Source organism: Pseudorasbora parva, chromosome 19 (genome assembly GCF_024679245.1).
Source record: "Pseudorasbora parva isolate DD20220531a chromosome 19, ASM2467924v1, whole genome shotgun sequence".
NCBI classification, from domain to species: domain Eukaryota; kingdom Metazoa; phylum Chordata; class Actinopteri; order Cypriniformes; family Gobionidae; genus Pseudorasbora; species Pseudorasbora parva.
Window position 1 is genome coordinate 2,744,161 of NC_090190.1, and position 27,755 is coordinate 2,771,915.

Genomic DNA, 27,755 nt, shown 5'->3' on the forward strand with positions numbered 1-27,755 from the left:
CACCTGCACACACAGATATCCCCCTAAAATAGCTCAAACTAAAACTTCCAAAAATATTCAGCTTTGATGTTAATGAGTTTTTTGTGTTCATTGAGAACATGGCTGTTGTTCAATAATAAAATTAATCCTCAAAAATACAACTTGCCTAATAATTCTGCACTCCCTGTATAGCAATCAAGTCTTTGGGCTAAATTGACGGCCTCTTACCCAAAGTGTCATTTGCGTAGCTGTCAGTAGAGGGACAGAAATCTCCCAGATTTCCTCAAAAAGATATTGATTTATGTTCAGATCAGAAGATGAACAAAAGTCTTACGGGTTTGGAATAACATGAGGGTGAGTAACTAATGACAGATATTTCATTTTTGGGTGAACTAACCCTTAAAGCTGAATGCTCTGATAGCCTCAGTCACCATTCACGTTCATGCATACGTTTTCCATACAGCAAGTGAATGGTGACTTTGGGACATGTAAAACTAAAACAACCACTTTTTGTACATGTCATGTTCAGTTCAATTATACATATTTAAAAAAACGCGTGCTACACTAAGTATATTTCTAATAAATATTTATTATTTACTGTTTGAATTTGTCGGAGACCTTTTTTTTGACGGTTTCCTGACTTCCGCTTGCAGCCGGAAGAGCGTCTTTGTTGTTAGAAATATGACAGAAAACTAGAGGTATGTTTTACCATTATGTCTTTGTCCAGGTTGTATTTTATTACACAGTATTTTAGTGCGCTATTACGGGCGTCATTTACTGTAACTAAGCTTTTACTAACATCGACTCTAAAGTAATTATTTCCATTATCTGTCAGCGAGGTGGAGTCCGATAAATGCAACTTCCTAATATCTTTAGTACGTTATGGTGTCAACATTAGTGGCTATTCTCTATTCAAAATTGATGGGACACTGTTATATACACACACATTCTAGTTTGCGGTTATATGTGTTTTAGTTTTTGCATATTTTTGTAGTAAAGTGATACTGATATAACTTAGTTGTTGAAATGAGCTGATATAGGAATAAGTTAGTTCACCCCAAAATGAAAACTCTGTTATTATTTACCATGTTTTTTTTTTTTTTTTTTTAAACCGCAATGACTGTTTATTAATGTTTGGTTACACTTTATTTTAGGTGTCATTGATACACTGTAATTACAGGCCTATATTTATACTGAGTAGCTACATGGACTTACTATAGAGTTAGGAATAGGGTTTGGTTTAGTTTTTACTATAGTAACTACATTTAGCCTTTACAGGGATTGGAAGGTTACTTTTAAAATGTATTTCACTAACATCCACTCTAAAGCAGTTATTACCATTGCAGAGCTGCCAACTTTTCAAAAAAACTTAGAGTGAGATTTGGTGGTGCCGACCAAAATGTTGCCGTACAAAGCAAAAATTGCAAAAAATAAATAAACAAATAAATAATAATAATAGCTCTCTCTATATATGCATCTGCATTTAAATGGGGTACTATTGTTTGTTTGTTTTTTGCATCTATATGGCGGTTTGTATACATCCTATAGACCCACACAATTTTAAAGCACTAGAGACAGTGGCGTAACTTAGTAATGACGGGCCTAGTGAGGGTATGAAAATTTTTTAGGAGTGAATAAAATTTAGTTTAGGGTCCAATTCTATATTAGGATATTGGCTGTTTATTGCTACTTATAAATCAAATATTAAGGCCTTATTCTGTATAGGACCTACATCCCTTAATCATAATAAAGGCACAGTTTTATAATCACTGATTCCAAATGTGAGGTAGTTAGGGGGGTTCGGGGGCATGCACCCCCGAGAAAATTTTGATTTCTATGATCTACATATGTGCATTTTAATATGTTCTGAAGACCAAAAAAATTTGATAACAATAGCTTAAAAACCATGTCAGGGACAATTTTCGTCAGTGAAGAAAGTAAATCTGGTTAACTGATATTTATGTTTTATGAATCATTTTTGCAGACATGTTAATTTATTGAAGGCTACTGGGAAAGGTGACTACGTTTATTAAATTAATTCACAATATGCACACATTCATTAGGCTACTAAACTTATGCCCAATACAGGCAGAAAAAAACTGAGCTATTTAATTTACTGAAGGCAACAAATGGAATTGATTTAGACCATTTCAGTTGGCCGCCCATGATTTAGACCAACTAAAATCAGTAGCTTAGTTTGGTATAGTTCTTTTTGCGTGCATCTCTCTCCAACACACACAGAGATTCGCGATTGCACTGGACACGTTTTAAGTGCAGGCATATTCTCTGAGTGAGCCCAGAGAAAAATCTTCCAAGTGCAGCGTATCTGAGAGCGCACGCAGAGTTCTCGCGTACGAGCAGGGAGATTCGCTCTCGGCACATTACATTCCGCGCGCGAGAAGAGAGAAATTTGCGAGCAGAGAGATTCGCGCTCGCGCACTACATTAATGTACTTTCGCGCTGCAATAATGCGCTCTCGACGGGGCCTCCCAAGATAAGGCGGGGCCCTAGGCGACTGGCTCTGATTAAGAGTTGCTCATCAGGTAGATCTATAGATAAACTTATCTTTCAGGCATTTGACCGACAGGGTTGACACTTCAGCGTGAGAAATAAGGGGTGTGGCGTGTGAGCGTGTGAAACCAATCAAATGCGTGTGTCTCACGGCCAATGCGTGAGAGTTGGCAGCTCTGCCATTATCTTGTCAGCAAGGTGGAGTCCGATTAAATGTAATTTCCTAATAACTTTAGTGTAGTCTTAATGTCTTATTAGTGGCTTTTCTCTGTTCAAAATTGATTGAACATGATTACACACACTAGTAAAGTTTTTGTAGTAAAATTATACTTTAGTTCTTTAAATTAACATACCGGAATGACTTTTTTTTAAATGTTTGGTTTAACTTTATTTTACAATGTCATTGTTACATGTACCTATTATAGTAATAACAGTAAATTATGCATAATCACATGCAACCAGCCCTCAACCAAATCCTAATCCTAAAGTAAGTACATGTTAATTAATATTACTCCGTACTTAAATGTAAAATTACAGTGTTACAAGGACACCTTAAAATAAAGGGTTACACTGTAATTATACATTTAAGTACTGAGTAGTATCAAGTATAAAGGGTTTTGGGTTAGTTGCATGTAATTATGAATAATTTATAGTTATTACTCTAGTAACTACACTGGCATTCAAGTTTTTGATCGGTAATTTAAAAAAAGTCACTTATGCTCACCAACGCTGCATTTATTTAGCTTTTTATTAAAAATACAATAAAAAAAGTAATATTAAATAATTTAACAGCATTTAACTTTAGTATAGTCTTAACATTAGTGGCTATTCTTTGTTGTTATATATTCGAAATTTATATAACACAATTTTATACACACACACACACACACACACATGCTTGTTTGCGCTTGTGTTTGTTGAATATTTAATAGTATTTTGTATACTGAATTATGCATAATTACATGCAACTAAACCAAATCCCTAACCCTATAACAAGTACATATAGTTACTTAATATGACACAGCACTTAAATGTATAATTACACTGTAACCCTTTATTTTAAGGTGTCATTGTTATACTGTAATTATATTTTTAATATTAAGTAACTACATGTACTTACTATAGGGTTAGGATTTGGTTGAGGGTTAGTTGCATGTAATTATGCATAATTTATAGTTATTATATAGTAACTATATGTAACACTCAAATAAAGTGTTTCCAAATAAAAGTGTATCCAAAAGTGTATAATAGCCATTAAAGTTTAGAAAAAAAACATGATGGTAATAATGACCGAATTTTAATTTGAGGAGCTATTCCTATATCACCTCGTTTAGGTTGTATCAGTGTTAACACCGCTTTACTACTTTACATGAACTATGCTGTTCCTTGTTCCTTTCGTGAGTGATAAGTTGCCCCAAATTACTCTTCTAAGTGTAACCATAAAGCATAGGCCTTATTTTGGTTGTTGCGTGATGCTTTTTGTGGCCTGGCACTGTTCCTCATACATGCTCTGTGTGATTGCAGGCATGTTGTTTAAAGAATTGCTGACAGCTGGAGCTAAAGAGGAGCCGCGTGATGGGAAATCAAGAGTTCGAGGAGGTGTTTGTGGCTGTTATTCGACCAAAGAACACAGCCAGCCTTAACTCCAAAGAGTACCGAGCTAAATCTTATGAGGTGAGATAAGCTATAGGTGAAGCATTGTGCTTTAAATTCATTTGCTTAAGATTAAAGGGTTAGTTCACCCAAAAAGGTAATGTCTGTCATTAACTCCTCACCCTAATGACGTTTCACACCCGTAAGACCTCCGTTCATCTTCACACACAGTTTAAGATATTTTATATTTAGTCTGAGAGCGTATGCAAGTGTATGCACACTATACTGTCCGTGTCCAGAAAGGGAATAAAAACATCATCACAGTAGTCCATATGAGACATCAGTGGGTTAATTAGAGTCTCTTGAAGCATCCAAAATACATTTGGGTCCAAAAATAACAAAAACTACGACTTTATTCAGCATTGTCTTCTCTTCCAGGTTTGTTTTCAATCCTCAAATAAAGATTCAAACGGTTATGAATCAGTGTATTGATTCATGATTCGGATCGCGTGTCAAACTGCTGAAATCACGTGACACTGGCGATCCGAATCATTAATCAATTCGCTGATTCATAACCAGACTACTTATAAAATATTTTAAACTGTGTCTGAAGATGAACGAATGTCTTACGGTATGGAAAGACATTAGGGTGAGCCATTCTCATTAATGACATTTCATTTTTGGGTGAGCTAACCCTTTAAGATACACTTTAATGTCCCTGAAGGGAAATTAGTTTTGGACTCTGTCCGTTCTGCAGTTTTTACAAAAAAAATCCTCTCATAAAAACACATACTCATTTACATCCAACAGGTACATAGGCACATTAACAACCTTCATTGGCTTTTAAAAAAAACAAAACACACCCATATTTGCACATCCACAACCTTGATAATATACATATTATACAATTACATAATGCAAAGCCCCCAATTAACCAACAGATTGCATAACTGACATATTGCACGCCCCAATAGCCTACAAATTGCATAATCCACGTAATCTTAGCATTACATGGTGACATAGTGAACACTTTCAATCCTCATGTTACAATATTCCAATAGCCTACTTATTGCATGATAACATAGCCTACATATTAGTGTGTTCATAAACTAAAACACACTCACACACACAGTTAATAAATCTGCTTTGCAACACAGATTTTACTTATTGAAGTTCCCCTGGAGGGAAAAGAGAAAAAGCGGAAGAAAGTACTTCTTGGGACCAAAATTCAAGCTGACAGTGACCGGGCAAAGTCAATTCTGGAGTATGTCGATGAAACCACGAAGCCCATATCCAATAACCAGGGCATAATAGGTTAGTGGTCGTTGCTGGAGGTGTTTGGTTTCAGAAGCTCATCATTCAGATCCACGGCACAATAATCCGCCTAGCTGTGCTAAGACATGTACGATCTTTGCTGCAGGGAAGCGTGTCGTGCACATGAGGAGGTTCCAGTTGGATGGTGACGGTAATGGGAAGGAGGCCTCGTTATTTATTGTGCCAATTAATGTCAAAGGTAAGACTGAACACACTCACTGGTGCGCAAAACGTCAAATTAAAGTCAGTCAGTCAATGTATTTATTCACTGCGTGCACAATTATTAGCACATTTCACCAATTTCAAACCACATTAATCTTAACAACTTCTATTAATTTAGTATTTAATCATTTATAGGTTATATTGTTCACAAAGGCTGGAAATGAAAACCGGAGCTGAATTTAACCCTTAAATGCATGACTGTTTCGCCAAACATTCTTAAATATTCGGGTCATTAGCGACCTAACATGGGTTGATCTTTACCTGTCGCGATAATATTTAAAACTATTAGAGTATCAATCAAAGAAGAATAAAATAAAACAACATATTTTATTACATTTTGGAGCTTGGAATGGTTCAGTTTGAGCAGATGTTTTATACCATCATATGTCCCCGTCAGAGCTCGTTTACCAGTACATTCTGCATCTGGCTCATATTTGCCATCTCACTCATATTTTTCAAACTCATTTTTAACATCTTCATAATCAATATTTAGATCACTGACAGCTTCTTGACCACATCCATCATCAAAGCCCCTTTCACACTGCACGTCGGACCCGCAATATTCCCGGAGCATTGCCGGGTCGCCTTCTGTGTGAAAGCAACCACGTCCCGGGATTGATTACCGAATTCGACCCGGGTCGGGGACCTAGTAATATTGCGGGATTCGACCCGGGACGAGCGCTGTGTGAACAAAAGCCGAAACTAATGCCGCAACGTGTGCGTAGTTATCGTGCGACTCCTAGAGCTTGTTTTTTCAGTAACACAACCCTGCAGTGCCAGAAGAGCTCGTCGGTGTTTTAAACGCAGAGAGTGTTCGTATACAAAAACTAAAATTAAACAAGCAGAAATGAGCGCAAACTGGACACCAGTCGAGACCACGGAGCTCCTTACTATCCGCGCTGAAGCGGAGATCGCTCGCCGTTATACGTCACATCAGGATGTCACGTGTCAACTCGACCCGGGACCGTTACGGGTTGTGTGTGAAAGCGCACATATTACGGTATTACACTGGCAGTGTGAATGGACCAAATCTAGCGGCCCGGGAACAAATGCCGGGTCGCATTATCCGTGTATTTGCTGGAATCGCAGTGTGAAAGGGGCTCTAGTGACATTGACACTAATATCTGAATGTGTTCAGTACCTGCTCTCTGCAGTAAATCACTGAGCCATTTCAAGTTTTGCAGATTATAATGATTATTGTTTAGTTTTCTAAACAATCATCACTTTTTATGTCACTTCATCATTGCGTATCAGACATTGCCACCTTGTGGAATAAAGGTGAATTGCCCCTATTTTGTCATTAAAGGGGGGGTGAAACACTCAGTTTCAGTCAATCTTGAGTACCTATAGAGTAGTATTGCATCCTTCATATCTCCGAAAATTCTTCAATTATATTATATTTATAAAAGAAATATAGGCTGTACCGAGTCTTTCCGAAAAAAACGAGCGCCTGGAGGCGTATCGTGTGGGCGGAGCTAAAGAATGACAATCGTGCACAAAGCGGTGACGTCCTCAAGCGTGGAGAAGAAAACGTTACCATAAATAAACCATGGCTATCAATCAGATTCAACTAATACAGATCTGATCCAGAATCAGATCTAGAGGCTGAGATAAATTGAACAGGAGAAACAGCAACAGCAGGACGTCCGTCTCTGTGGTATGGACTGTATTTAGTGGCCTGTCAACATTTGTGTGTGTTTACTCGCAGTGTATGAGGACATGATTCGGTTTATGGACTATTGTATGCGACTAAACCTTAGCAGTAGCAAGCAAAACGGTTTTGCACGTCAGACTAGTGTAACGTTATACAGAGAACAACAATGGAGTAACCGTTAGCGCATTTGAATGACGAAACATGCTTTGTGAGAACGCTAGGTTTATGTTTGGGTGGTTTTACAATAATCAAACTGACACCTATAGTGGTCAGCTAAAGCCTAGTTCAGACTGCACGATTTTCAAACTCGTCGGGTCACTGCTCTATTCACACTGCATGACTATCTGGGGTATCATTCAGTCACTGCTGTGTTCACACTGCACGATGGTTTGACGACAGAGGAGTTCACACTGCATGACTGAACAAGAGGAAGAATCGCCGACAACTCTCTCGCTCTCCGGTGAGCAAACTACGTTTCCCAAACACACGTGCGATGTGACAAGTAAACAACGCGAGATCACACGTGCGTCAGACCCGTCTATGGTCAGACCGGAGTTCTCGCGCGAGACTTGGAATTGTTATTAAAAATGATAAACTGCACAAAGTTTGCTTCAAATTGTATGTGCGCTGATTTGTGGAGAAAAAGAAAAAAGATTATGGCGGAAGAAATTGTTGGAGAGACAGAGGGAGCCAGGATTGTGTTCTGCAAAAACAGTTTGAGGTAAATAAATAATTATTTAATGTGCTGCTGCTGTGGCTGGATGTGCAAATGTTTGGCCTTTGTTTCTGTTTGATAGAATCGTAAATATATCTATTAAAATACTGAAATTCTGCTTTATAACTCCTCCCTGAACCTCCTGCTGCCCTGTATCTCACTCTCTCATTGGCTGTCGGTGTAATTTTCAGTCAGAACGCAGTTCACACAGCAGGAGTTTGAATCGCCGACAGGTCCAGATATTTAGCATGCCAAATATCTCACCGGCGTCGGCGACTCGTCGGCGATTCTCTCTGATCGCGTCTTTGATCATTCATACTGCGTGATTGTCACTCGCGTGCACGAGCACCGATTTGCCTGTGATCTCGGGCATTTGTCGGCGATTTCACAAAACCTGTCGGCGACTCAAAATCGGGGCAAAAATCGGGCAGTGTGAACTAGGCTTAAACAAATGCATTTAAACACACACCATAGATCGCATGCTCCATTGATAAATTAACTAACGTTATACACGATCGTGTCGTTTACTGATGTTTACTTACGCGACGATAGCCAACAACATAGACATTGAAGCAGTTTTACTCAAAGCCTGTTTCCAAAGCAGGACCGTGGATCTTTATCGCTGGGACCGCTCCATCAAAAACACACTTCTTTGGTAACTGTTGATTTGGTGAAGTCCTGTGACAGCAGTGGGCATGGAGATCCACTTTTGCGACGCGACTGTAACGTGTTGTGACACTTCCCGTCATTTCTGTGTGCAAATCGGTTCAAATGCAGCGCTGCCTTCCTGGAATCCTATGCGGACGCATTAAAGTCGCTCGACGTCACCCATAGGAATAAAGTGGAGCACGGCGCGACAGAAGTGTTCACGGATGAGTGGATCTGCACCTGAGAGAGTGTTTACGGGCGTGCATTTTATATGTTGGCGCCGGGAGAAGAGCCCGCACGGCCCATACAAGGACCTTCCGCTCTATTAACGTCAAGCCGACCCATACTCGAAAAAAACTCTCAGAAACTTGTGAGAAACCGGAAGGAGTATTTTTGACACAGAAATACTCCATCAAACGTCCAACATTAGTTTTTGAAACTTTGACTATGTTTAGGATGGGAATCCAAGTCTTTAACAGTGTAAAAAGCTCAGTATGGATGAAACAGCATTTCACCGCCCCTTTAAAGATTATTTTATTATTATTAAAAAAAGAGTACAATGTTACACTCCTCAGGTCGTTAGCGTCGCTATACAATTTTGACAAAAAACTAGTGCAAAAACAGCCATTCTATTATAATTGTATTTTTTTTTTTCGGTAACACTTTAGTATGGGGAACATATTCACTATTAACTACGACTTTTGCTTCAATAAACTCCTAATGTACTGCTTATTAATTGTTAGTAAGGCAGTTTTTGTAGCATTTAAGTTTAGGTATTGGGTCGGATTAAGGGATGTAGAGTAAGGTCATGCAGAATAAGGCATTAATATGAGCTTTATAAGTGCTAATAAACAGCCAATATCCCAGTAATATGCATGCTAATAAGCAACTAGTTAATAACTGAAGCTTAAAATAGTGTTACCGTTTTTTTGTTATATTGTTTAAAATTGATTTATTGAGGAATACTAAGACGGTTGATGTCTAACTTTAAAAAATAAATGAGGAGGAGTATAGTGAATGACATCCCAGGTCGCTAAAGAGTTAAGCTGAATTCATCATCATTTCTCCAGTCTTCAGCGTCACATGATCCCTCACAAATCATTCTCATATGAGGATTTGCTGCTCAAGAGACATTTATGATTATAGGAAGTTCAAAAGAATAGCATTCATTTTAAATAAAAGTCTTTAGTGTCACTTTTGTGGGCAGTCACTGTCACTTTACTGTCACTTTTGATCACTTTAATGGGTCCTTGCTGAATAAAACTGATTGTTTGAGTTTCATAAAGGTGTACTAATATCACAAAGCAGTGAATATGGTCTGTTTTCCGTTGTAGAAAACAGCAAGTCTGTTTATCACCCGGGGAGCCCCAGTTTCTACTGCCTTCAGGACATCATGCGTGTCTGTAGTGAAACCAGTGCCCATTTCTCCTCCACCACCTCAAAGATGCTTCTCGCTCTGGACAAGTAAGTGTGAACATCACTGGCCACCGAAGTATCTGAAATCATGCAAATAGGACTTTATTATTATTAATATTATTATTTTATTTTTTTTATTGTTAATGAAATACATATAGTAAATTATACATAATACATACAGTGTGGGGTAAAACTAACTCGAAGAAAAAGAAAACAAAAACAATAGACAACTGCTAAATAATGGGAACACATGGGGACAAACAAACACAAAAGGTAGTGAAAAGAAACAACTTGTACTTAGGATATGTATTGAGGAAGTAGTTAGATGTCGTTTTAAATGGAAACTTGTAATTTGGCAGAATCTTAACCAGTGGATTCGGTATTCGGCCGAACCTCAAAAATCTGGATTCGGTGCATCCCTAATTGATAGATAAATAGAAACACATTGATTTCTCAAAGTGAAGTGGTCTCTTATTTTTTTCCAGAGCTGTATATAGAGTCCTCAATGTGTCGTCACGAGCCACAGGGTTTAATATGGATTCGTATGTCTGTGCGTTTTTTTACTCTTATAGAAATACACCCCATTGACATGCATTACACGAGCAACGGCTGAGTTAAAAATCTTCATTCGTGTTCGACTGAAGAAACAAACAAACCTACATCTTGGAGCCCAGTCTCATTTTTGGTCGAAATATCCCTTTATTTAAATAAATATATGCCCAGTATGTTAGTGAAGAGCGGCTCTGTGATCAGGAGTAAACGCTGCTCCGTCTGAAAGGCTGCCAGCTTGTGCATGTGATTGGACAAAAACTGTATTTTTGGAGTGTTTTCTGGGTGAAGAAATATTGTTAGTTTGCCAAGTACACTAACAAACCTCAAAACTATAATTTGTAATTCACAGAGTAGTTAAAAGCTTGTGTTTACTGACTTGATGAGGCTAGCTGTCGCTGTTTATTTCAGGTGGTTAGCAGAGCAGCATGCGGTACCTCATGCCATTCCGGCACTTTTCCGGCCGGCTCCGGTCGACCGAGTGAAGACTAACGTGAGCAATCCGGCCTATGCTGTGGAAAGCAAGCAGCCAGACGGGCCGCTTCACATGGGCTACACGGCTCTGGAGATCAAGAGCAGGATGATGTCCCTGGAAAAAGCCGACCTGTGCATCCAGAACCCGCTTTATGGGTCAGATCTGCAGTACACTAACAGAGTGAGGCTTTTTTTATGATCATAACCAGAATAAATTAAGGGTTAGTTCACTCAAAAATGAAATGTATGTCATTAACTCCTCACCCTAATGTCGTTCCACACCCGTAAGACCTCCGTTCATCTTCACACACAGTTTAAGATATTTTATATTTAGTCCGGGAGTGAATGCAAGTGTATGCACACTATACTGTCCATTACAGAGCCACTTACATGACATGCAAGAAATAAAAGGTAAATAGTGCACATGATTTACTATTTCGTTCCTTCGATTTATAAATTGTGCGCACAATTTAGTAAATCGAGGGAATGAATCAGTAAAACGTGCACACTATTTATAAATCAAGGGAACGAAATGGTAAAATGTGCGCACAATTTAGCCTACTGGTTTTTTACTGCATGTCATGTGCGGGGCTCCGTAGTCAATTTCCAGAAAGGGAATAAAAACTCCTTTAAAACACCTAATAAAGATTCAAACGGTTATGAATCAGCGTATTGATTCATGATTCGGATCGCCAATGTCACGTGACTTCAGCAGTTTGACACTGGCGATCCGAATCATGAATCAATTCGCTGATTCATAAACGTTTGAATCTTTATTTGAGGATTGAACACAAACCCGGAAGAGAAGCCAATGCTGAATAAAGTCGTAGTTTTTGTTATTTTTGGACCCAAATGTATTTTGGATGCTTCAAGAGACTCTAATTTACCCACTGATGTCTCATATGGACTACTGTGATGATGTTTTTATTCCCTTTCTGGACATGAACAGTATAGTGTGCATACACTTGCATACGCTCTCGGACTAAATATAAAATATCTTAAACTGTGTGTGAAGATGAACGGAGGTCTTACGGGTGTGGAGCGACATTAGGGTGAGGAGTTAATGACAGACATTTCACTTTTGGGTGAACTAACCCTTTAAGGTTGTGTTTTACATTGCATTCACAGATCATGCTCATAATTCAACAGACCCTAGTAAACACTACCATTCAAAAACTTGGGGTTAGGAAGTGATACTTATAATGTTACAAATTATTTCTATATTAAATTACTGCTGTTCTTTTGAACTCTTTTATGCATCAAAAAAAAAAATCCTGTAAAAGATGCATCATACCTTTACAAAACTATGAAGCAATGCATTTGTTTTCAACATTCATATTCATCATATTTAATGATTTCTGAAGAATCATGTGAAACTGAAGACTTGAGTAATGATGCTGAAAATTCATCTTTGATCACAGGAATAAATTACATTTGAAAAAATATATTCACGTAGAAAACTAATTATTTAAAATTGTAATAATATTTCACTTTTTTTTTTACAAAGTTTTTGATCCAATAAATATGGCTTTTTGGAGTAATGATGCTAAAATTTCATCTTTAATCACAGGAATAAATGATATTTTAAAATATATTCACGTAGAAAACAAATAATTTAAAATTGTAATTATTTCACTTTTTTTACAAATATTTTGATCCAATAAATGTCTTTTTGGACTTAAGGATGCTAAAGATTCTTCTTTAATTACAAAAATTAATTATATTTTAAAATATATTCTCGTAAAAAGCAAATTATTAACATTTTTAATAATATTTCACTTTTGATTCAATACATGCACCCTTTTGAAGTAATGATGCTGAAAATTCATCTTCAATCACAGGAATAAATTATATTTGAAAATACATTCACATATGAAAGCATAAGATTTAAAGGGAAGTATTTATCTATTAAACTCTTGGGTTTAAGGTGGACAAAGTCATCATCAACCCTTACTTTGGCTTGGGAGCGCCAGATTATTCCAAAATCCAGATTCCAAAAAGAGACAAATGGCAGCACAGTATGACCAGCGTCACAGAAGACAAGTCAGTATATTTTACGCTTACTATGCTGATGTTCTAATACACTGCAAAAATGCTCTTCTTACATAAGCCCCGTTTCCACCAAAATTACCCGGAACAATTTGTACCAGGAACTTTTTTTACAGGAACTTTTCTCCCCCCAGACCTGCAGCTGTCTGCGTTTCCACCGCGGCCTAAAGTACCGAGAAGATTAGGCAGTTTAGTCCGGTGATGTAGGACTGCGCGCGACTGCTCCTCCAAGTCACTGACGGACAGTAGGCTAATCATTTTTGCGCGATACTATATCCACATTTACTAGCACACTTTTTTTTTCATTCCGATTGAAATATTTAGTGGACTGTTTACATGAGACGTTATCTAAACCGATCTGGTGTTTATGTGATGACTTTCAATCGCAATCATTTTGTGACATGCAGTTTGTCTGCCGCATCAAAAATGTCAACACTGTTTTCTCCAGCAGCTGGAATGTGTTAACAGTAGCCATAGCAACTCTTAACGGCCACCAGGACTAATACAGCATTATATAAGCTATTAGTGTAATAATCATCTCAGAAAAAAAATAATTCTTCTGTCAGACACAGTTAAAGTAAAAACTGCCTGGGGCAATATACGCTGTCATTATTCCAACATTATCTTCATAACTTACGAAATAAAAAGTTTACCCCTCAGAAAAGTGAACTTTCCTCTCATGTCAACATGAGCGCGGCGCGCTGTCACGTCATGTAAGGATGCACACTTACAGTAATCGGTCAGGTCGTTTACATGGGGAAAAATACTGTAAAAAAATGAATAACGAGTATTGAAGAGATTCAAGCTGTGCTGCTTTTGCTGGTTATGTATAGGTTTACTAAAGAGGTAATTAACAACGACAGAAAAGAGCACTAGCATATTCAGAAAGCTTGTGAAGCTAGATTTAAAATGACAATGTATATTATTATCAGCTATTACGGACATTGCACGTGAGATGGCTGAGACGAACGCGCGCCATCAGACAGAGAGAGCAAGACTGATATTTACTGAACGCAGACCGAACCTCGCAGAAGACTTTTAAAAATTCTGGTTGAAATAAAATGCTAAACCAATCAGCATGTTCAGCCCTCGAAAGTTCCTGAACTTTGAAAAAGTACTACCTCGCGAGCAGGGCCGTTTGGAGGGGGAAATATTTACCCGGAACTTCATTTAGACCCTGGTTCCTGCGGTCTAAACACACCGAGTACCACCCAAAGTTCCTGCCGGGGAAACGCGGCTATAGGCATTTTATCTGGTTTCTAGTCTAAATATCTCAAAATTATTAAATCAAGATGCATTTACTAGATAAGTAAAATGACATAAGATATTTTCATTTTATTTTCAACAAAACAAGAAAAAATATCTTGAGTTTTTGCTTAAAACAGGCTAAATGATCCGCCAATGGTGTGAGAAAAATAATCTTGTTTCGGATTGAAATCTTGTTTTCGTTTTAAACAGAAACAAGATTATTTTTATCACACCATTGGCGGATAATTTATCCTGTTTTAAGCAAAAACTCTTCATTTTGATTTATTTCCCCAGAAAACAAGCAAACATATCTTATGTAATTTTACTTATATAGTAAATGAATCTTGATTTCATAAGCATTTTTAGATATTTGGACTGGAAACAAGAAAAAAATACTAAATAAGAAGAGCATTTTTTGCAGTGTAATAAGACTTTATAATCAGCCATCCATTTTAAAAATGTGAATATGCTTTATTTCAATTGTCCTCTTTAGAGATTCTACTGACCATAACCTAATCGTCTACCAATACTCTGTCAAGATAAAGTGTTTCTCTCTGTGTCCTGTAGAGAGCGGCAGTGGGTGGATGACTTCCCTCTGCACCGCAGCGCATGTGAAGGAGACTCTGAGCTTCTGTCCAAATTGCTGGACAGCGGCTTCTCGGTCAAACAGCTGGACAGTGACCACTGGGCACCCATTCATTATGCATGCTGGTATACATCAATTTCCTTTTTCTTTAAAGGGTCCATAACACACACACAGTTTCTGCCAGTCTCGTGTTAATCTTGAGTATCTCTAGAGTAGTGTTGATCCTTCATATCTCACAAGAGTCTTTAGTTTATTAAATTTATAAAAGTCAGATACACTGAACCGATTCTTTCTGAAAAAAGCAGAGATTGTGGAGGCATGCAGTGGGCGGAGCTAAAGACACACACACACACACACGTTTGTTTTTTTTAAATGTGGGGACATTCCAACTGTATTTTCTATCCCCTTACACTGCCCCTAAACCTACCAAACACACACACACACACACATTTGTTTTTTTTTAAATGTGGGGACATTCCATAGGCGTAATGGTTTTTATACTGTACAAACCATATTTTCTATCCCCCTACACACACACACACACTCACACACTCACACACACACTCACACGTTTGTTTTTTTAGATGTGGGGACATTCCATAGGTGTAATGGTTTTTATACTGTACAAACCGTATTTTTTATCCCCCTACACACACACACACACACACACACACACACACACACACGCACACACGCACACACACAGGCACACACACACGCACACACACACGCACACACACAGACGCACACACACAGACGCACACACACAGACGCACACACAAAGACACAGACACAAAGACACAGACACACACACACACACAGACACACACACAGACACACACACAGACACACACACAGACACACACACACACAAACACACACACACAGCCCTTAAACCTACCCATCACAGGAAACATTCTGCCTTTTTTACTTTCTCAAAAAATAAACTCCTCCTGTGTGATTTATAAGCCTTTTGAAAAGTGGGGCCATGGGTAATGTCCTCATATGTCACCCTCTCCTGTTATACCTGTGTCATACCCATGGCATTATACACATTTTTGTCCTGATACGTCTCAAATCATATGGACATTAAATACACTGGAGGAGTGTATTTGAGTTATACGAACTCAGAATGCATTAAATCGCATTAGGGCCCCTTAAATGGCTTTAAGATAGTGTTTGTTTTGGTTTCCTTATTCCATAGACACACTGAGCCATCATGAGTTGGTGAAACATGAGTTTATATCTGTCTGGATCCCTTTTCCTCGTCATCTCTCCTCTTTAATCAATGCAATACCACATCAATCTGCTTTTTTCTCTGACTGCAGGCATGGAAAGCTGGAGGCCACCAAGCTTCTGTTGGAGAAAGGGAACTGCAACCCTAATCTGCTGAATGGGCAGCTGAGCTCTCCTCTGCACTTCGCAGCCGTTGGCGGTCATGCAGAAATCGTGCAGATCCTCCTGCAGCACCCGGAGATTGACAGAGTGAGGAAAACAGTCTTTCCCCCTTTTTCTTCACTCTCATATAAGATTCATCTTTAAAAAAAACTTTAAATGTAATCACAAATCTCAAAATGATGGGAGTTTTTAATGTACATTTTAATGTTGTGATGCTTTTTAACATTTAAAACAACTGCTATTAGTTTATTTTTTATTTTATTTGTTTAGACTAATTAGTGGAGAATGTTTGCATATTTGCAACGATATATATATATATTAGGGGTGTAACGGTTCACAAAATTCACTGTTCGGTTCGATACGATACACTGGTGTCACGGTTCGGTATGTTTTAGATACAGCAAAAAGAAAAAAATGGCAGATAAATTACCTTTTTTTAAATAATATTTTTATTAAAACTAACAAAGTATGATTTTTTTTTTTTTTTTTTACATTGAACAATGAATGATGGAGCTATACTTTACCCATCTTCTATGTAGTTACAGGAATAAGACATTAGCTCTCCACACTTTTTTCACACACTACTGCTTCTGTCATCCCTTTGGCCAAATCCTCACTTGTCTGACTCTCAAGGGGCGTGTCTGAAGAACGTGGCTGTTCAGCTCCCATTCATCGGTAATGTAATGTGCCGTTACAGTCAGGTAGCTTTGTGTAGCCCTTGACATCCAGCCGTCTGTTGTCAGAGCAACCGCTGTTGCTTTGGCAAATTGGTTCTCTGTGCTTTTGTTTTTTGGTACAAAGCAGGAATTACTGGCTGAAATGGGCTCGTGAAGGAACATTGTAACGGGGCTCAATTACTTTAAGCATGTTCTTAAAACTCCGTCTGCGGTGCAGGAGCCGCACGCCCTGTTGTGCTTTCACATATGCTGCGTTTGCAGTCTGCATCCGTTAACATGGGTACGGAACAAATACGCACCGCATAGACTACGCACTGCAGACGGAGTATGTGTGAAACGGGCGTTAGGTCTCATATCCGCGGCTATAAATGGACCACTCGCCGCAGTGATGTCTTTTTCCATTTGAATAAGTTGGAAATGTCTGTCTAAATGCTGCGGGGATAGTTTGTGGGATAGTTTGTGGCTGTTTCTCCTTTTTATCGTCTTGTTGTCGGCGTAAATGAGTTGATTGACATGAATTATTCCCGCTGCTGTACAATCATGTAACAAATTCGACATACCGTTGTTTTTAATCCATCACTCTTGCCAACACCATCATAGCTTACAGAGAATCCAAAGTTCACCCAAACACCAGACCTGTTGGTTATTGGAGGATCTTCTATTTCTGGTTTGTTAAACCCAATAGCCATTTTGCGACGAGCATTCAGCGCGTAGCCTACTGAGTAAGCGAGCACCTGACTGAGCAGCCTAAAACATATTTGTTGTTTGTTTTTCTTTCTCTTCGGCGGTGTCAGGGGCATTGCCTGTTACGTCGTTTTGGTTATTGGGCTACCTTGTTGAACGCATATTATTATATTTCACACACTTTTTTATTTTCCAAATCTAATTCATTAGTCCAAGAACCGTTCGGTACATAATGCGCACCGCGTACCGAACCGAAAGCCACGTACCGAACGGTTAATATACGAATACGCGTATCGTTACACCCCTTAATATATATATATATATATATATATATATATATATATATATATATATATATATATATATATATATATATATATATATATATATATATATATATATATATATATATAAAATAAATATATATATATATATATATATATATTTATTTTATATTTTATATATATATATATATATATATATATATATATATATATATATAAAACATTTTTTAAAATAAAAAATTTAAGTAAAAAAATACATTATTATATTTATTACACACACACTGATTATGATGATAATCGTCTACTTAATTGTCTTTTACTTGTCTCTCCGAATACAGGTAAAGTACAATGCTAAATTATAAACAAACAAACATTACTATTTCTGTGATATCACCGTGATTCTGTCTCTTGTCCTTTTAAGCACATTGAGGACCAACAGAAACGATCCCCTCTTCAACTATGTGAAGAGAACAAGCAGAACAACTGGGAGGAGACGGTGAAACTCCTTCAGCAAGCCAGCAATAAACCAGTGAGTGTTCTCCTACACAGAGAGCTGTAGGGCATTGGGATGTTAAAGGGTTACCCCAAAATGAAATATCTGTCATTAACTGCTCACCCTAATGTCGTTCCTCACCCGTAAGACCTCCGTTTATCTTCACACACAGTTTAAGATATTTTATGTTTAGTCCGAGAGCGTATGCAAGTGTATGCACACTATACTGTCCATGTCCAGAAAGGGAATAAAAACATCATCACAGTAGTCCATATGAGACATCAGTGGGTTAATTAGAGTCTCTTGAAGCATCCAAAATACATTTGGGTCCAAAAATAACAAAAACTACGACTTTATTTAGCATTGTCTTCTCTTCCAGGTCTGTTTTCAATCCTCCGCAGTGACGCTGCTGACATGTTCTCTGCTGCGCCCGAGCTTCGTTTATAGTCTGAGGAAGACGCTTTAAACAAAACAACCTTTGCAAACATGTCTAAGGATTTCCACACAGAGGAAGACTTGCATTATTTATTTGAACCCGAATACACGGGCACACCAGATAACACAACAGCAGCATCACTGTGGAGTCTTGAACGAGGATTGAATAAAGTCGTAGTTTTTGTTATTTTTGGACCCAAATGTATTTTGGATGCTTCAAGAGACTCTAATTAACCCACTGATGTCTCATATGGACTACTGTGATGATGTTTTTATTCCCTTTCTTGACATGGACAGTATAGTGTGCATACACTTGCATACGCTCTCGGACTAAGTATAAAATATCTTAAACTGTGTGTGAAGATGAACGGAGGTCTTACGGGTGTGGAGCGACATTAGGGTGAGGAGTTAATGACAGACATTTCATTTTTGGGTGAACTAACCCTTTAACTCCTGCAGATATTGAGCGGCATGTTTTGGTTTGTTTCAGTACGAGAAGGTGAGGATTTATCGCATGGATGGATCGTACCGGTCCGTGGAACTGAAACATGGGAACAACACGACCGTGCAGCAGATAATGGAGGGCATGAGGCTTTCTCAGGAGACGCAGCAGTACTTCACCATCTGGATCTGCTCAGAGAACCTCAGTGAGACACCTGACAGCTCCTAACAAATTTGTGTAACATTTCTGTCCATCACATCACGCTTTCTTCATGTTGTTTAGGTCTACAGCTGAAGCCGTACCATAAGCCCTTGCAGCATTTACGGATCTGGAGCGAAATAGTGACCGATCTCACCGCGCTGGATCCCCAACGGGAAACCCCACAGCTCTTCCTGCGCAGAGATGTTCGCCTGCCCTTAGAGATAGAAAAAAAGGTTTCTGCCACACCAATCCCTTCCATTTATTCCTTACATTTTCCCTACTTTCTTCATAAAACCTGCAGAAACCCTGTAAACCTCTTCTTAAAGGGTTAGTTCACCCCAAAATCAAATGTCTGTCATTAACTCCTCACCCTAATGTCGCTCCACACCCATAAGACCTCCGTTCATCTTCACACACAGTTTAAGATATTTTATATTTAGTCCGAGAGCGTATGCAAGTGTATGCACACTATACTGTCCATGTCCAGAAAGGGAATAAAAACATCATCACAGTAGTCCATATGAGACATCAGTGGGTTAATTAGAGTCTCTTGAAGCATCCAAAATACATTTGGGTCCAAAAATAACAAAAACTACGACTTTATTCAGCATTGGCTTCTCTTCCGTGTTAGTTTTCAAACCTCAAATAAAGATTCAAACGGTTATGAATCAGCGAATTGATTCGAATCATGAATCAATACGCTGATTCATAACCGTTTGAATCTTTATTAGAGGATTGAAAACAAACACGAACTAAATATAAAATATCTTAAACTGTGTCTGAAGATGAACGGAGGTCTTACGGGTGTGGATCGACATTAGGGTGAGGAGTTAATGACAGACATTTCATTTTTGGGTGAACTAACCCTTTAAACTCTCTTTCTACTGTTAAATTCACATGAGTTTCCCTCCTAGGTTGAAGATCCGCTGTCCATCCTCATCCTGTTTGATGAAGCTCGTCATTGCCTCCTTAAAGGCTTCCTATCGGCGTCGGACAGCAAGCTCATCACTCTGGCCAGCCTCCTCCTGCAGATTATTTACGGAAACTACGACAGCAAGAAGCACAAGCAGGGCTTTCTGAAGTATGTAGCTCAGTCCTCGCCACACTGCACTGACAGTTACTGTTTTCTATGTTAAAGGTAAATGGTAATGGTAAAGTAATATGTTATGTCAATGTGATATGTTCTGTTTAATGCAGTGAGGAAAACCTGAAGTCCATAGTTCCAATCTCAAAGGTCAAGAGCAAAGCACATCATTGGACTAACAGGATACTTCACGAGTATAAGGTGTGTTTATTTTAGGGCTGTGCGATATTGAAGAAAAATGCAAAATGCGATACCTTGTTAAATAATGCGATATTCAATATGCGATGCGATATTGCTACTAGTGTGTAAAATCTGTTTAAAAAAAAAAAAATTTTAAACTGAGATCGATACCATTTATGTCTTTAACATTCTTTCTGGGAAAAGAAAGCATCGTTAAAACTTCTGAAAGTGACCAGCAGTGTTTTAGCAAAAATGATTGTCACAAATCTGACAATATAATTTTAACACCAATGTAAACAAACAAAAAATGTAATTGCAAATGTAATGCAGACACAACTGAACTGAAGGGATCACGTGCTTTCAGAGGCGACTTGTGCACGTTTGTGTGTGTGTGTGTGTGCGCACGTCTATCAGACAGTGCAAGACTGCAAGATGTTGTTTTTCGCAATTTATTGCGTTCAATAACTTTTTAACATTGATTGATTGAAGTTTGATTGATTGAAGTTTATTTCGAGCAAAAAATGTAATATTAAATAAAATATTAAATAAAAAACACAATAAAAATAAATGAAAATAAACATACATACACACCTATACTCGCTCGAAAGGGAGTGGAAAGTAGAATTTAATCAAACATCAAGTCCGTCACATAAGTAAAGTTGTGTTCTCTGCTATATGCGTCGCACCTTCGACCTAAAACTAATACTTTTTTACAATGTACAAGTAGCCTATTAAAATAATTCAGATATCGCGTGCCATTGCGATATATGCATTTGCGATATTTTGATAATTTCGTTATATTGCGCAGCACTATAGTGCTCATCATGTGCATGACGGCTCAAAGATTTGGGGTCGTGATTCTTTGATGATTAGATCGATGGTCAAAAGAATGGTAAAAAAATTAGAATCTTTAGAACATTCTAAATGTTTTAAGTGTTACTTTTGATTAATTTGAAACATCCTTTGCTTAATAAAAGTGTTAGTTTATGTAACAAAATATATCTCACTGACCCCAAACTTTTGAATTATCGTCTGAATTGTGTTTAGATGTTTTTGGTCACACTTTAGATTAGGGTGCAATTCTCACTATTAACTATGACTTTTGCCTTAATAAACTCCTAATTACTGCTTATTAATAGTTAGTTAGGTTGTTAAAGGACAACTCCGGCGATTTTTTTTAATTTATCTTGATTGTTATATCTTTGTGAGTACAGTCTATAGAAAAAAAACGAACCGGAATTGGTGCTTGCAACACGGAGTTATTACAGTTAATGCCCAGAGCCGCCCCTCAGCTAAAACGGCAGCTTTGGGGGCATAGACGTAAAGCGTGTCTTTGTGCCTCTTAACAGATACAAAATGCAATTAAAATGTCTGTCCAACATGAACAGGGCTAGGTTTTAAAACTCAGGCGTTTAGCCACTTAGCCGTTGTTTAAATTCACCTGTTTTAGGCGGCTAAACGATAGACATTTATATTATCGTTTATTCATATTAAACGATAAACATTTAAAAAAGTTAAACATTTTAAATACTTAGTCTACACAACAGACTCTATGGTCACAGCGTTACATACATTAATATTTTAACTCTTTATAAAAGACGAATCACAGTCTGGCCATCTGGAATTTTGGTATGGAGAAAAAGGTTATGATTATAACTTTTATTTGTAGTATTACACCACATCGTGTGTGTATATTAGCACCGTTTGTAGTTTTCCTTGTGGTGTAGATAGAGCGTTTGGACCATAGACTGTAAACAAATATGGACGTGGTGTCCGTGACGTCACCCATAGGATTCTGATAAGCCGTTCTGAAGCTTAAAGTAGAGACGTGCTGGGCATCGCCATCTTGCGAGCGAGTCATCTTGTGTCACTCTCGGATAACAGATAATGGGCAAAGAGGCGGGATGTGGGCGGAGCTGAGGTGATGTAATGACTATAGACGGCGAATAAATGGTTATCCACCTGTCACTCAAAGTAACCACGCCCTTAATTATGCAGAACTTTAAGGCTTTATATAACGTAAACGAATGAGTTATAAAAAAAATTCACCCCCCTCACAGTCATCATAAAGGGCAAAATTTGCCTTATAGACCAAAACCACAATTTGTACCAGGCTGTAAACATGTTTTTTTCTGCTGTAAATGTGGGAATTTTAACATGGGGCTCAATGAGATTCTCCTCCTTCTGGAGCCCTAGTGGCCAGTCGAGGAATTGCAATTTAAATTCTTCGTATTGGCTTCAAGAGAGATCGCGGGAGGTTGCCGCTTGGTTTGGACCCGGAAGCGCTGCCGCGTGACGTCAGACCTAACAACCGGATAGTGAGAACTGGACCCTAAACTAAAGTGTTAGCATGTTTTTATTTGTTTGTCTGATTTCTGAACTTGTTTTGCGTCTGTAGAGTTTGAGCACTAGTGAGGGAGTGAGTAAAGAGATGCACCACCTCCAGAGACTCTTCCTGCAGAACTGCTGGGATATTCCCACCTACGGGGCGGCTTTCTTCACAGGACAAGTGTTCACCAAGGCCAGCTCCAGCACACACAAGGTCATCCGAGTGTATGTCGGCGTAAACACCAAAGGCTTGCATCTAATGAACATGGAGACAAAAGTGAGATTTTACTGACTTAAATCCTAATTACTTAAGTGGCATGCTACTATTATGTTATCTATAATAGTTTTGCATCTAAGGTCAAAAAACACACATTGTCATTTCATTTCTCAAAGGCCCTGTTTACACCTGGTGTTAAGAGTGTTTTCATAGCTATAAATGGTTTGTTTTGTTCTGAAACAGGGACTTAATTTGTTACATCGTTGCATTTTGTTCTTGGTTCGGTTCGCTTTCACAAGGCAACATTTCAAGGCGTACCAAAATGTGTTTATGAAGGTCTCATGCGGGTACACTGCAAAAAAATGCTTTTCTTACTTAGTGTTTTTGTCTTGTTTCTAGTCCAAACATAAGATAAATAATCTGCCAGTTAAGTAAGCTAAATAATCTTAAAACACCATTAGTTTTCTCACCCCATTGGCAGATTATTTATCTTATTTTAAGCAAAAACTCTCTTCATTTTGAGTTATTTTCCTCAAAACAAGACAATAGTTTCTTAATGTAAGATTTTTTAGATATTTAGACTACAGTCCCTGACAAAAGTCTTGTCGCTTATCTATTTTCTAGAAATACCTGATATTAATCTGACTTTTAACTAATTAATTGGTGTTAGAAATAGCTCATATGAAAAGCTAAAACCCTCCCAAATGATGTTTAATGCACTGAAATAAATAATTTCCACAGAAAAAAATATGTATCATTTAATCAAGACAGAAAGGTCAAATTTTGGCAAGAAGACAAAAGTTTTGTCGCCTATACAGAAATTGAACAAATTTACAGCAAATACAAAAATATGTCAGCAAATTAAGTTGTGGTGCTGTGAGATCCAAATGTAATATCTTGTATGACTTCCATGAGCTTGAAGGACTGCATCCATGCGGTTTGGCAAGGATTAATACAATTTATTGATGAAGTCATCAGGAATAGCTAAGAAAGCAGTCTTGCATGCCTCCCAGAGTTCATCAATATTCTTTGGTTTCGCCTTCCATGCGTCCTCTTTCATCCTACCCCACATATGCTCAATGATGTTCATGTCTGGTGACTGGGCTGGCCAATCCTGGAGCATCTTGATCTTCTTCGCCTTGAGGAACTTTGATGTGGAGATGGAAGTATGCGATGGAGCACCGTCCTGCTGCAGAATTTGGCCTCTTTTATGGTTGGGAATATAAGAGGTAGCTAAGATTTCTTGGTATTTTAGACTATTGATGTTGCCTTCCACCCTGCAGATCTCTCGCACACCCCCATACTGGATGTAACCCCAGACCATGATTTTTCCGCCACCAAACTTCACTGTTTTCTGGGTGAATCTCGGATCCATTCTGGCTCCAGTAGGTCTCCTGCAATATTTGCAGCGACTGAGGTGTAATTCAACAGAAGATTCATCTGAAAAATCCACCTTCTGCCACTTTTCCAGCGTCCATCCTTTTAGCAGGCTGTGGGCCTTGGCAAATGCCACACGGTTTTTCAATTGTCTTTTGTTTAGTGCTGGCTTCTGGGCACTGATTCCACCATGGAGGCCATTTCGAGACAGAATCCGACAAACTGTTCTGGTTGACACAGGGACTTCAGGTGAACAGGTCTCGTGGAGCTCTGCTGCAGTGGAAAATGGGCTGGCCTTGGATTTTCGAATCAACAAACGGTCCTCTCGAGCAGTTTTCTTGCGGTGTTTGCCTGACCTGGGCTTGTCAAAAACGTCTCCAGTCTCTTCAAATCTTTTTTTTATCCTCTGTACTTGACGCTGAGACACATTGAAGGTGTCTGCCACATCAGCAGTGGATCTGGTCTTCAGCCTCTTGATAATCAAAACTTTAGTCTCAGGGTGAATCTTAGGCATGTTTGCAGAGGTCTAGTTGCAGTTGATGTGAAGGTCTAGTGTACTGGGGTTCTTTTTATACACACTTGAGACCTAATTGATCCATTATTAGTCACAGGTGAAGCTCATATGACAAGGTGACAACACTTATGTCTTTGCAAAAATTGACTCAATGGGCTTTACCAAGCTGTGAATATTAGAATACTTTTTGAAAGTTTAGTTTTTCACTGAAACATTATCACAAAAGCTGGTGGGATTAAAATGAGCCATTTCTTGTAAAACAATCTTGATTAGAAATATATTTCAGCAGCACTTTAGGTCAATTTGTACACAAGCGACAAGACTTTTGTCAGGGACTGTAGAAACAAGACAAAAACACTAAGTAAGAAATTAATTTGTAGTGTACCACTGTCCTCTTATTGGTCAGGTTCCTCTGCGTAATCCATCAAGATGATTGACAAGTTCGCTCCATGAGCTTATTGTGACTTTATTTGTAACTGTCTTGACACACAAACACTATACGAATGTAGCCGTCATTCCCCCTGTTAAATTATAAACTGTATTCGTATTAATACAGCAGCAAATTCAAACACACTCTCTCTGTATCTCTGTGTCAGGTAATTTCAAGCAGTGTAATTTCAGCTTTAGTAATTAGTTACTGTAATTGAATTACTATTCCCTTAAAGCTTACACTTAGTGTTTGGGTTGAATCTATCTGTATTCCCTCAAATCTTCTATATTTTCGGCATCAGGTGCTTCATCTCAGTCTGGAGTATGGGACATTTATGTGGCAGCTGGGTCAGGCCGACCAATATGTCCAAATACACAGTCTAGAGAACAAGAAGAACTTTGTCGTACACACCAAACAGGTATCGGTCTCCATTTGGACAGTCAGTGTGACGAGGTGAAACCTGAGTTGACCGTCTTTGTGTTTTCTCTCCAGGCCGGCCTTATCGTGAAGCTGCTGATGAAGTTGAGCGGACAGATCACGGCGAACGACAGAGCCGTTTCAGATAAATATGCGTATGGTTAAACCCATCACAGATGTCTTCAAATTTTGCCCTTTTTTTGCAGTTTTGATTTTTATGCTATTTTTAAAACATAACTAGGAGTTGTTTGTACCAAAAAAAGAGAGATTATGTATCTTCATGAATGTTAACCTAATTTTACCATGTTATATTTTCTTACTGTATATGATATTATATGCATTTTTATAATGTCATAAATTTGTGCTTTTAACCGTTTTTGTAAATATGAATGGCCATTTTAATAAAATAAAAAACTCACACAAGAGCTCTTGTGTTTTTTTAATGCAAAAATGGAAAGTTGTTTTTCTCATTTAATCAGTTTTAAGAAGTAACACTTTACTTACAGCCCTTATGTGTAATGCATTATAAAGGTATTCATACAGTGTATGTTATAATGAATTGTATCTTTTTTAAGTTAAAATGCATTATTATATTTACAGATCCTGAAATTGGTTGTTTGTAGTGTTTTAATGCACTATACTTTATAAAGGTGTAACAATTAATAGACAAGTATTATAAAATATTATAACTGGTTGCAATTATTCATGAGACCAAGGTTCATTATATAGCACAATTATTGCATTGAAATACTTTTATAATGCATTATACATAAGGGCTTTAAGTAAAGTGTTACCAAGTTTTTTTTTTTTATCCACATGAAAATCAGTAATGTTAATATTTTTTGTTTTTACTTTACAGTAATTCAAAAAAAAATTAAATTGCTAATAGGTTTACTGAGAGTAATTCAGATTAATTTGCGAATCTGTTAGACTGACAATTGTATTATTTTTTGTTTGTTTGAATAATGTAATGTTTGTTACAGTTGGTAACACTTTATTTTAAGGTGTCTGTGTTATAGTGTGATTTGTAATTTTTGTACTGAGTAATAACAAAGACTTTGTATTATGAATGGGAGAGTGGAACGTGAATAAGCCCCGCCTTCTAAACGAAAGAGCCAATCGTTGATTAGTAAAGGAGTCACTGCAGCTACCTTTACAAGCTCCGGTTGCTATAGAAACAGGCAGTTCTGAGACGAGCGTTTAGGACTGCACATTAGCTCCAGTCAAAAAAAAAAAAATCATGACTTTTTGTCATGATTCGAGCGTTTAGAAACAAAATTTATGAGACAGTTGTTTTCATTGGTGATTTCGAATATGAAATTTAATCGTAAATTTGGTGAACTTGATGTTTCCCCATTCAAAGTGTTTCAAAGATGGCCGCCGAATGAAATTACATTGGTAGTAATGAAGAAAGGATTAGAGTGTGGTTAAAGGGGGCTCTAATGCTATTTCATGTATTCTGACTTATTTACAATGTTAAAGAGTTAACTATCATGCTAAAGATGGACAAAATTAATTTAAAAAATGAGTTGGACGTATGACGGAGTGGCCTATTTCTTTGCCAAAAGCACGCGGACATTTTGTTTTTAGACCACAAAATCAACAATGTTACTAAAGAAGTGTGTTATGCTATTGT

At 37.9% G+C, this 27,755-nt stretch overlaps 1 protein-coding gene across 2 annotated transcripts; it reads left to right on the top strand.

The window, feature by feature from the left end:
• Window positions 1–221: 221 nt before the first annotated feature.
• Window positions 222–26,544, top strand: krit1 (KRIT1 ankyrin repeat containing). Of its 2 annotated transcripts, none has more exons than XM_067425129.1 (17): window positions 222–333; window positions 4,015–4,164; window positions 5,241–5,397; window positions 5,504–5,596; window positions 9,971–10,100; window positions 11,013–11,256; window positions 13,003–13,118; window positions 14,940–15,083; window positions 16,287–16,443; window positions 18,423–18,530; window positions 19,420–19,576; window positions 19,654–19,805; window positions 20,487–20,653; window positions 20,770–20,857; window positions 23,235–23,441; window positions 26,004–26,120; window positions 26,195–26,544. In XM_067425129.1, exons 2-17 carry the CDS (start codon window positions 4,066–4,068, stop codon window positions 26,282–26,284), a joined length of 2,226 nt encoding a protein of 741 aa, XP_067281230.1. In that variant the 5' UTR covers window positions 222–333; window positions 4,015–4,065; the 3' UTR covers window positions 26,285–26,544. The 2 variants fall into 2 exon arrangements, with proteins under 2 accessions (XP_067281230.1, XP_067281229.1); XM_067425128.1 differs by lacking the exon at window positions 222–333 and adding an exon at window positions 622–677.
• Window positions 26,545–27,755: the final 1,211 nt, after the last annotated feature.